The sequence below is a fragment of the Accipiter gentilis genome, chromosome 28 (genome assembly GCF_929443795.1).
Source record: "Accipiter gentilis chromosome 28, bAccGen1.1, whole genome shotgun sequence".
NCBI classification, from domain to species: domain Eukaryota; kingdom Metazoa; phylum Chordata; class Aves; order Accipitriformes; family Accipitridae; genus Astur; species Astur gentilis.
In genome coordinates, this window is record NC_064907.1 from 21,080,538 (window position 1) to 21,092,787 (window position 12,250).

Consider the following 12,250-nt stretch of genomic DNA (forward strand, 5'->3'; position numbering starts at 1 on the left):
ACTTGGAAAAAAGGAGCTGAGAACACCTCTACTGGGTGACCTAGAACAGGTGTTCCTTGCTCGCATCCCCTGCTGAGCTTGGCTCCCACTCATCCTTTGTCTTCCCCTCCCATATTGACTAAAGGGCATTAAAACTGTTTCTCCTTTCTCTCCAGGGAAAAAACCTCTGTCTGATTTTTGGATGCTCATTCAAACCTGTACTCAAGAATTTCATAAAGCTTTTTAAAAGCACTTCATTCTTTTTACTAACATCTCTGAAGTCTTTCAGCATGTTATTGCTCTTTGCCTGCTTGGCAAATATAAGAAAGGACTGGGATACAGGAGCCATTCACATCTTCCCTGTCTCTGGAATGACATTAACCATGTTTCTCCTCTTTGTAAAGCACCTAAGATTTAGCAGTGATAAGTGTTATTTAAGTTGTTATTACTATAGAGTCACTCTGAAGTGAGACTGGGTTATATGGCTGTTTTCACACTGCTGTTCCCAGTTCTTGGTAGCAGTGCAGATGGTTCCGCACTCCTAGCCCTGACACAGTAACGTCAGCAGCTTTCCAGCCTGCCGTGGAGGTGACATCATGGGGCTGCATGCCAGCCTTAGGCTTTATGCTGCAGTTAACGGCTGGAAAGTCTCCCACAAGCTCTTCTGCACAGCACAGGGGACTGATAGACTACCTGTAGTCCTGAGAGCAGCTAGCTGATAGGGTGTATCGCTTTCGTTTGCTGGAGTAGTGAGTGCAGAACCAGATTAAACAGAGTATTTAGGCTTCTTACTTTCCAGTGAAGTCTGTAGGAGCTCGGACTAAATCCTTTTACTGAGCCCAGCCTTCAAGGCCTACTAAAGCCAAGCGCTTGATGCATGTATTTAACAGAAGTCTGTCCCTCTTGGGCACAGCATGAAGTCAGCACATTTAAACACATGCTTAAAGTTAAATCCATTTATTGCTGTGGTAACAAGCATGCATGCTACCTCCCTCCCTCTCCCTATAAATCCTCAGTGCATTAATTCGTCTGCCACAGTATACGAGTGCGTTTGTTAGATGTGCCTAGTGCTTCATTCATCATTCCTGAATGTCAGTAGTCAAAGCTTTTGAGGGTCCGTGCACTTTGGGGTTGTTATTCCAGGTTACCTTTCTGGAAGAGCTAATGTATGTTGCAAACGCCAGTGCAGTAAAGTGAGAAACTAGGAAATAAAATCTTAAACAAAAATAAGAAGATTGGAAAAAAACCAAACCAAAACCAAACACAACAAAAAATGCCCATCTGGTGCATAGTAGCTTTTTTTTTTTTTGAAAACCCTCAGAAATAAGCCATCGTTCCATTGAAATGCCAATTAACTGATTTATGTTTCTTTATAAATCAATTTATGTTTGTTTCTATATTAGAAGCCTTGAGGATGCCTAAGACAAAATAGGGGTCTTAAAATCACAGATCCTGTCTTGGCTTTGTCGCACTGCATGATTGTGTACATGCTTCCTGGGGCAAAATTCTAGGAACCTGGTCTTAGGCAGCAATCTCAGTAGGCAATAGCATAAGAACTCTGGAGGATGAGTCATTTCCTCTGTGGCATGACTATCACTGGAGTGGTCATCCCTGTTCCCTGGCTGTTAAAGGAATGTGCCTGCACCTGGTTTACACTAACCTTTTTGTTAGATAGGATCTTCCCAGAGATTGCATGCATGCCTTAGAGGAGTGTGGTCCTTTGTAGGACAGCAGGTATCTGAACGTTTCTGGGTAGATTTAAGGAAATAGCCCATGCTGTTTACCGGATCAGACTCTGCCATCCCTCCCCTCTTCTCTCTAGGAGTATCTACAGTCCAAGAGGTTTCTGTTTTGTGACAAGAGGATTCCCCCAGTCACAATCTGACTTCTCACAGTCCGTAACGGTTCTACAATAACTTATGAGCGAAAGCATATGTGTGTGTGTGTGTATATGTATACGCACACACACTCCCCTCCACACCCCTATGTATGAGGACATGCCTCTAATCTGTCCTGTTTCAGATTTCTTGCTATCTTTATATTTTACGGTATCTTCCAGAGGTTGTTTTCCATTCCAATACTTCAACTGCCAGCAATGCTTGTATATTTTCTTGGCCTTGTTGGACTCTGGCAGGGAAAAGGAGGCTTCAAGGCACAGCTGCCTTGCTTTCTCTACCAGCTTATTTGTTTCAAAGTCTACATGGTAGAGTTTTAACATGTTGAGTGTGTAGCACCTTGAAAGGTCATGTAAAGACCCTGCTCTTTTTCGTTTGACTGTTTCTTGATGTAATAGCAAGGCATTTCAAAACAATGACTCCAGGCATCGTCTAGGTCTTCAACAGTTGTCAGGAAGCAAGTTGCCAATGTTTTACACTTAGCATTTGACAGAAACTCTGACGAGTACCTTAGCTGTCTGGCTTTTTTCAGTTAGTCAGGTGTAGTGGAGTTTTAGGCTGTTGATCTCACTATGGATACAAGCACCACAGTTTTATTTCAGTGTAAGTAGTCAAGATGAATCCCTATGGGAAAGTAGTACTGATTTCAGATGACTGTGTATTTAGGGGCTAGCCACCCTTTGTCTCCATGGATATTTATGATGGAAAATTCACTAGTTCAGTGTTAAAATTCTCTTTTTTTTTTTTTCCTTTAAAATGAATGTTGGTTTCAGTTGATAGCCTTTATTCAGTAAGTGTTAAACACAGCTCATTGAATTATTCCATGGTTCAGTGTTTCCATAAGCATTTGTATTGTTCTTCCGAATTTTGATTAACAAAAATAATGGAATGAGAACAGACATTTCAAATGCTTCAGCCCTTTTTAACCAGCTCTAAGACTGGCAGGAAGATTTCAAAATGTCAGTGGAACTTTTGCAAACTATTTCAGCAGGCATATTTTCCTTCTTGTTTATTATTCAGCTTGGATAAGTAGCAGTTTCTATCTAAGCATAGTTCTAGCTGTATAAAACCGTAGATATTGCACAGCATGTTAGCTAAATTCTAGTAGAAACTGACAAAATAAAGATAAAACCAAAAACAGACTTGAGGCCACTTTGGATGATTATAGTAGGATTTATTGTGTATATATTCTTTGTCCTGGTCTGACTTGCTAGGGTTTCTTCAAAACCTCGTTTACAGCAGTGACAGCACAGGCAGAGTAGACGAAGATAGGATTTGTGGTTCCTGATTAAGGGTCTCAGTTTGACACTTTGTAGCTATGGCTGAGCCCAGAAAATTCAATTCATATTTGTCTGGAATTTTTAAATATTTGTTAAAATATAAGAAAATGGATTAATCTAGCAAGAATTTGGGTGGGAGGGGGACACGGGATGGGGCGAGGGTATCTGGTTTTGATAGCTGAAGAGGGCTTATTCCTGCAGACTTGCCAGGCAATGCTGGCTTTAGTGAGAGGCATTACCTGAGTGAGAAATGTAAGATTTGGCAAATCAAACCCTTCTATGTCCTCTGGACTGTTTTGCTATTGTGATACACAGAATACCAGCTGGCCACATCAGCTGCCTTGCAGAGAAACAGATGTGTTAGGGTAATGTAAATTGTTCTTTACAGTCTTGGGGGGGGGGGGTGGGTGTAAAAATAAATTCTGTTTTTATAAACAAGCAAAAAATCCCCAGAACAAAACAGTTAAAAGGCCACCTTAATTTGTTTCATATTTTTGCAAATTGATTTTAGAGTATTCTTAATGACAAAATATTTGTTACAATATGGGGGCAAAAGGGGCAGACAACAATTAGACATAAAAAGCCCTATTTCTTCTACAATTTAATGATAGCAGAGAGTCAGGATCACGTTTTTCTAAAGCATTGATTATCAGCATGTTCCATTTTGCAGATTATGGATGTGACTATATGCTGTCTGTCTAGAGGAACAGCACCAAATGTACAGCTCTGTCTTCTCAAATGAGCTTTTATTTTGTGTTGGGGTCCAAGGTCCATTTCCAGAGATGTCTTGGGTGAATTCTTCTCCTGTGTGGACTACCTCTCTTGTTTACAAGTGTCAAAGATCAGGTTGTCTTGATCCAAGTTCTCCAGAAATTCCTTCTACACCAGAAGAGAGTTTGGAAACTGTTCTCAACCTGATTGTTTTTTCCATTACTCTTCCCATTATGGTATGATGGGAGATCATACAGCCATTGAATTACAGTGACTTAAGCAGGCACCCAGTTTTCCTATCCTACAGGTCAGTCTGCTCTTGAACGTGTCATTAATCTGGCATTGTGATCTTGACACTTGGGTGGGGTTTTTTAAATGTCTGGTTTTTACATCAAGAACATCTCAAACAAGCTTAAACCAGGACTGCTTGCTTATCTCGGAATAGGATGATATTGGAGAGAGGAGTGGTATAGGGAAGTTGGCATGCCTCAGGAAGCCAAGAACATCTGGTTTGGGTTGAATCTAAGCAACAAGAAATAATGCACATTTGGTTTTGATTGCTATATTGACCTGGCTTGTGCAGCAGTTTGCATTGTTAATTGATATCAGAGAATTGCAAATTCCTTTTTAAATGAGGGAAGTATCCCAGTTAGAGAGGAAAGGGTCTTCTAGAGTTAATGACTTCTGATGTAGGAAAACCCTGTATATTGTTGTGATGGTGTGTATATTCAAATCTCCTTGAAAAGCTCATGGCAGATCTACCCTGGCTCAGCACTGCTAAGAAGAGCAGGATGATCTCAGTCATGGGCCCATGGAAATCTTGCTTCAAGTTTTCTGTTTGGAGTAAACTTTAATTCTAACATTGCTTTCAAGTTTATACTGCAAGAGGGGAAGAGAGTTGCAAAGAAAGGAGAATGGTTAAACTGCAATGAAACATTGTGTTGTGAGCTCTTTTTTAAATCTTGTTTTCTGTCTTCACAATACTCTGAGGAATATTACATTAGTTTTGATCTGAAGTGAAATGAGTGTTTTCCATAATTGTGAGGTTCAGAAAATGGAGGCAAAACCTATAACTCTCCGAGAAGTGAACTAGAGGTCTCAGCTTCTTTGCAAGGAGGTGGGAAGGGTGGGTGCCACATTTGGGTGTATGAGGAGGGAGGAAAACTGCATTTTGTCTGAAAAGTAAATGGAGTATGGCAATGGCCTTTGGGACATGTACTTGCCTGGAAGCAGGATGCACAGGGAGAGGTACCATGGAGAGGGGAGTTTTGTGTTAGTAGTGCTCACTCACTCTCTGTGTTTCTCTTCCAGTCAGATGGGACCATCCTGGCTATTGCTTTGTTGATCCTCTTCCTCTTGCTGGCATTGGTTCTTCTCTGGTGGTTCTGGCCCCTTTGCTGCACAGTGGTAAGTGACAAAAATCATTAGCACAAAACAGCAATTCAGTGTTGCCTGAATGTAAGAAATGAATGGGAGGGAGGCAAAGTTTTCCAGTAAGAAAGAGCGTAGGACTGGTCACTGAACAAGATGTGTTTCTTCCATTGCTGGCGCTGTTTTGTGCATCTATTTCATCTGCCTGACCTTTGGATTATACCCATGAAATACTAACGTTGCTAACACATGGACCTTGTCAGGAGACTTTTAGTCTTATTCATTGTTCACAATATGGAAGTGGTTTGCAGAAATGTATTAGTTGCCATGCCTTTTTAGGAAGGAATGGCTTTTCTGGGTTTTCCAATTCCTGTGTCAGTGTCCCACTGCTGGAGGGCTCCTGTAGAAGGGCAGGCATGCTGAACCCTGGCTGGAGTCCTTGTTCTGCCTCAGGTACAAGGAAAAGACATTTCTAAGTGTGCAAATTTTTGCAAGACTAACTTTTTTCCCTGTCTCACCATGTCTGAAAAGCACTTTGAAATATCCAAATGACAGTTTCAGTAGAAGTATGACTATGCTTCACTGAGCAATATCTTTCCTCCATGCTTTTTCATGAAATGTTCTGTGGAGTTAAAAAGCACAGTCACGGAGTTAATAATTAAAAAAGGCAGACAGAAATCAGGAGAAGATGGGAGAGAAGGAAGAGGTCAAGGCAGGCAAGAACAAAATCACCGGACTTGAGACAAGCTTTTCTCTCACACATGACCCTGCTCTTTGTCTGCAAGGACCTGTCGTACCCCTGTACATCTCTGCTCATCATCCCCTAGGGCTGCCTTTTCCCAATGAAGATCAGGGCAAAGGCTGGTTATTGTGGAACGTACAATACAGCGAAGCTCTGCTCTTGCTTTGGGTCTTGTTTGTGCTGCAAATATAGAGCAAGAATTAGGGATGTATAAATGTCGGCAAAATTGGAGTCTGGTTTTGGTGACTGGCTGTATGTAATGTTTCAGATGCTTCTTTTAAGACTGGCCAAACTGGCTGCAGTTTCTGGGTCACTATCATTATTCCTGATTTTAAATCACTTCCCCAGTGTTGTAAATTTGCACCATGTTGTACCAAACCTACGATCGGGTGCCGAGAGCTTTGGAGCCACAAACTGCAGGAGCAGTCACATTTGAGGATGAGTCTTTGTGGTGAGATGTATTTCTCTATCCAGAACAAGGATGGAAATCTCACAGAAAAAATCTTAGTTGTCTATTTCTATTTCTGGCTGGAAATAGTAGGGTGTAAAACGCTGCTTTTCACAGTAGTTTGGCACCTCTGTCCTGACATGAAAACCAGAAAGGAAAAAAAATTTATTTGGGCTTTTCAGAACAATAAAAAAAGTCTGTTCTAGAAATGGACAAAGGATTAGCAGCGTGGTAGGCTTCTCAGAGTTATTTGTCTAAACTAGATGGCACGTTCCGAGAGAAGCTGGGCCCAACTTCTTTGTTGGCGCATCTGCATAGAAGTCAATGGAGGTGTGCCATGTACAGATGTTTACACTGGGATTTGGTGGAGAATTGAGGTGATAGAGAGGAAAGGCACTAAGTGATGCTGCCATTTTAAGGTTCTGTTACAGGAGAAGGATGAAGCTGGTAGGAAAAAGGCATAAATAAAAGGAGGAGGGCATGGAGTAAAGAGAATATGGAGCTATGCCTTGAGAGGGTAGTATGGTACTGCTCCAGTGGAATGATATGAGGATAGTGGTCATATAACGGTGTTCTTGAAGTGTAAGAAATACAGTCCAGATAAGTAAGGCGAGTGCAACAGGGATATGGAGTCTCTTGTCCACATGAAACTTTATAATCTTAATATTTTCCAGATTTAAATTCTGTACTTAAAAAATTTGTTGTAGATAAAAGCTTTTCCTCACCCTTTCTCCTCCTTTACCTCCCACACTCCCTCTTAGCAAGGTCTCCAAGTGGGGACTATCTCACTGATATTTTCCAAATGTAAGTCAAACACATCTCTCTACTTGCTGGAAAGATTTTAATTCAAGAGCCTGTATGAAACCTCTTCCATCTCTCTGGGAGGGCAGTCCAGTATGTTTGGCAGTAGATCAGCAGCTAAGATACCTCACTGTGTATTGCTTACCTAAAGATTCTGTAAAATTAAAGATAAATCCAGAGGAGTACCCAGCTTGTTTGACTTAGGGTAGGGAGAAAGAGAGCAGAGCAGTGTTTATTTACTAGTTTGGTAATGGCATGTTAAGGAATGCAGTGTTGTCAGAAGCAACAGAGTGAATTAAGGGCAGAGGAACTGGCTTGCACAACAGACAAGAGAGGCAGGCAAGCAATAACCTCTAATAATCAAACCACAGACCCAGAGACACTGCTGTGGATTCAAGCCCAGGGACATTTCAGAGATAATTGTGTATGTGTCGGGGGGGGTGGTGGTGGTGGTGAAAAAACACAACAAACTTTTTTCTTACCAATTATAAATTTGTTTGAGTGACAAGCACATTTCTAAACCCTGAAATTCCTCTTGGCATGCTTTTTAATTAAATCGGAATCATTATTATCCAGCAGTTCTTCAGGAAAGACACCAAGCCAGCTTCATCCCTGGAGTAAATGGACTGAAGTCAATAGACTTACTCTGGAGATTTATCTGGAACCCAGTATCTCCTTGGCATGCACCCATTAAGAAATGCTATTTCCAAGTATATCCAAGTTTATTGGTCTCAGAAGTATTCTGGGATGAAGTCTGGAATTTACCACTTGGTTTACAGTAGATGCAATTGTTGCTTAGTGGATCAGAACAATAATTAGGTCTTTGCTGTGCCTGAGACTAGCACAGCCAAAATTTCCCTTGATATCTGTGGAGGGAATATTACAAAAGCATGGGAGCCAGGTGCTAACCTTTCAGAAGGTTTCAAGGATGTTTATTCAACAACAGAAAACAAAGAAGAGCAATTCTGCTAAGCTGACAACCCCAACACTGTACACGTTAGAAGAATGATGACAAATACCAAGACATCTATAACAGGATGACCCCACTGTTCCTCAGTTGAGCATATCAGCAAAACAGCAGCTGCCAGATCCTGGCCTCGTTGATGTTAGTGGGCATTCTGCTGTTGTCTTCCCATTCGTTCCCTTTCCTGAACACAGCATAACCTGAAGGATTCTGAGTGATCATAGTAGTAACTGTGTGTGCAAGAGGCTAGTTAGGTGTCCAAGGGTGAAATTGTTCCAGGTAGGAGGCCAACATAAGGCTTAGTATTAATATCGATGTAAACCAAATAGATTTTAATATAGATGTAAGCCAAATAGATAACAAGCCTCCAAAACCATCTTAAGGAGGATTTTGCAGGCCTGTTGTTAAATTGACTTGGAAATAGAACTGGTTAAAGTGCTTTGGATGTGTAGTGAAGGCATAATTAATACAATAGTCGGAAGGCTTATCTGTGCTGGGACAGTTTTCCTGTGCCAATATGCAGCACCACACTGAGCAAGTGTCTCCCCTAGACACTTAAAATTGGCAGGCTGAGCGAGTTGTGTCTGGGCCATGCTTTGCACCTGAACAGGACCTGCATGAAAGATTAGCCCTGGCATAGCTGAAGTGGTGGCTACAATCAGCCTGCCCCGAGCCTTGGGCTGAATCTTAGCTAGGGCAGTCCAGGAGATAAAATGTGGAGGATATGAGTGGGAATATCTCCCTGGTGCAGCTGAGACTGAGACTCAAAGCACTTCCCCACATGCTCATACATCACATCTCCTTACAATTTTATGAGGTAAACATGAGTCTTTGCCTCCCTTATGCATCCATACAGTGTGGCCTGAGGCAGGAGGGCATGAGAAGCTGGTCTGTGTTAATTGCCCACTTAGAATATATACACCATCTTACTCATTTTTATGCTGTAGCTTTTTTAAATACAGAGGTGTGGCTGGCATATAAATGAGGTGTTGGTATTTAAGTATCTAACACCAGTTTTAACTTTAAAGCTGTTTTCTGGAAGGAAGCATGGAAGAACCCAGCAATTTGTTTGGCTCTCAGTCTGTACTGCAGCTGACCAGAAGTTTTGGAAACAAAAAGCTGGATAGAGAAAATACAGAAAATATATATTAAAGCCACATGAAAATCATAGCTAAACTGGATGAAGAGGAGGAGAGGAAATGCATAGACTCTACAGCAACCCTGAAGAGTCATAAAATTACATGGTGCAGGTTGGCTTGATGGAGATTACTTGCAAGGGTCCACGTATTCTGATTCCCACCTGCTCCCATGTGTACAAGGGACAGTTTTTCTGCAGTTATGATGATCTGGGGAGAAGGGAGCACAGGATCATGAATCATCTGAAACATTATTGAGGCAAACCAAGAGAAAGAGCCACAAACGTGCAGGCAGAATTTCCTTGTGCACCACACAGTTCCTGCTTTTGGTTCAGGTCTGAGCTATTGAGGCAAGCGCTCACGTAGTATAATGTGGTAGTTTCACTGAATTTATTGAAGCTTAATGTCGTGTGTTACATTCAAGCCCTGAATTCATGCATGCTGCCACAAATGAGTTTGTTTATTTATAGCACAGTCAATCCAAAACATTTGGAGGTAGTACTGTTATTGTAGGTTTAAAGTAGTGTAAATAATAGAACCTGACTTTGCCATGGCTGTGCACAAATGGGAGCAGTAGGATAAAGACAGTCTTATTAATTATCCAGAGTACCCACAGCAGTTCACTGCTCCTCTCAGCCTCCTGTCAGTCAGATCAGAATGGTTTAGATATGGATATAATGCTCTATAACTGGCCACCTTTAAACAGGCTAGCATGGATCCTGAAAATAGCATAGCAGAGGCATTTTGCCTGGGCTAATACCATCAGCTCTACAGCAGTCCAGGTAGAGAAATGGGCTGGTAGAATAGTGTGTGTGCCGGGCACTGAACTAGAGTGCTTTGATGTGCTGCTGTGATGTGTCATTACCAAAAAGTTAAAGCCAAATTCTCTAAAGTGTCCGTCAGTTCTGGGGTGCCCAAACTGAAAGATCTTCATGGAGTTCCCTTTTTGGAAAGTGCTAAGCATTGCCCTCTGAAAATTAGGAAGGTTGCCCTTTGCCTTTAGATGATATACCTAGACTTCAGATTCTCAAACTGTTTTACTTGCTAATGCATTTCCTTAAGGCCAGATCCAATGGCCAATTATATTAATCTTGACCAGACCACAACAGATACTTAATGCAAAGGAGGCACTGTTGTTCTTTGCCCCAGTCCTGCATGGGAAATAATTAACTCAATAAAAGTGACTTCTTCCTTTCTTTTTTTCCCTGGCCACCTCTCACCTTTTCCAAAGAAAGTTGGCTCAGCCCAGCTAAGGAGAAATAGATCTTTAGGACATAGTCTTACTTAACCAGAAAATTCACTAGCAACCAGAGAGTGAGGGCAAGGGCTTCTGCATATAGCTGAAAGTAGCTATGATGTTTTTCTTTAGTCCAGAAAATAAATTTAATTTATATAGTTTTTTCAAAGAAAGTGCGTCAGACACTTAGAGCAAACCCCACTGATTCTGGCCTTGTTTATCTGTGTAAATGAAATAGCCTAGGAAAAGGAATGACCTTTGCAGATGCTGCATTTTTTTCCATGCATTCCCTGAAGAACTACAGGTCCGCCCCATTCAGTTGCAAACTGTACAAGGGTTACTTAATCAGAGGGCTTTTTTTTTCCTCCGTGGTATCATGTCTTTCATAAGTGTATGACTTTGATATGTGCTATGATCTGTATTGAATGTGGTTTGTGCACATCAGCTTGAAGTCTTCGATGTGAAACAGCCTTGTCTTCTAGTTTTAGTGAGTTAAAATTGAGATTCCTGGATCTGCTTCCAGGCTGACAAGAGAGGTTATCTTAAAAGGATGAGTTAGCTTTCCTATTGAACTTCATTTACCTTTTACTATTATGTCGAGGAAGAAGAATGTATTGTATTGCAGATGAAGAAATAGGGACAGGCTCCTGCTTGTATTAGGAACTTTGAAGTGCAGACCAAATCTCCAAGGATTTAATGGGTACTTAGAAGACACAGCAGATATGAAACAAATAAAAAGGAACTGTTCCTTTATCCAACTCATAACTAAACTATGAAACTCTGTCACAGGACTTAAGAGGAGGTCAAAACTATAAATATGTAAGGGGAAAAAAGAAACATTAGTCAGATGGGCCATAATTAATGCTATAACCCCCACCCCTGCTTACTAGGATAGCAAAAATACATACTTTGTATTTTCCAGAAGAGTGAAGGTAAATAAGGACAAAAAAATCTGCTCAGTTAACTGTATGCTCCCTTCCCAAATTATAGTCCTGATTAGAGGCAAAGTCCTTTATTTCTTATTTCATACTGTTTTCTCGTCTAGCCTTCATTTTAAATGATGCTCTGTTCCATCTTAAAGCAGATACACTTCACTGACAAGAAACATATTACCCCTATTTATCATATAAAACTCCAGGGACAGTTACTGAGTATGTGCTTGCTCTCACACTGTAAAGTGGTGGTGTTTTCTGGTCTCCCAAGATGGAAAACATCCTAGACACATTCCTGAAATATGCAAAATTTGGGTTCAACACGTGCTCTCTTATGCCTGAGTGTCTACAGAAATTTCAGGGCAACAGAAAACCAGTCCTCTCCAATGCTTTTAAACTTGTAGGAGGTGGCTAATAGCATTCTTCTGCTTTTACACTGGATTATTCATCAGAAACAGCTGCTTGTCCATGCATCTGTGACATCAGGGTGGGTCAGCTAACAGAGACCTGTGTCAATCACATGCATGTTGAAGATCCGTGAGGAAGGGCGATAGAAAGGCAAAGAATTACTTTACTGTCCTGAATTTTCACAGCTAAGCGTGTAGAAAAGCTGACAACTACCCTTGAAGTTCCTTCCTCTGCCAAGAAAAGCCAATAGCCACCTCTCCATCCCACAGGCCTTTACTACTTGAAAACAAAAGACCTCATTGTAAGGCTTTTATAGCATGGCAATGATATAGTATTCCTCAGGTAT

General features: G+C 41.2%; 1 protein-coding gene across 1 annotated transcript in view; it reads left to right on the top strand.

The window, feature by feature from the left end:
• The window catches only part of ANTXR1 (ANTXR cell adhesion molecule 1), a 110,340-nt gene that overhangs the window by 57,604 nt on the left and 40,486 nt on the right, over positions 1 to 12,250 (top strand). The window contains exon 13 of the mRNA XM_049831188.1: positions 5,177 to 5,272. Coding sequence (XP_049687145.1) covers positions 5,177 to 5,272 — 96 coding nt within the window. The remainder of the gene's footprint in view (positions 1 to 5,176; positions 5,273 to 12,250) is intronic.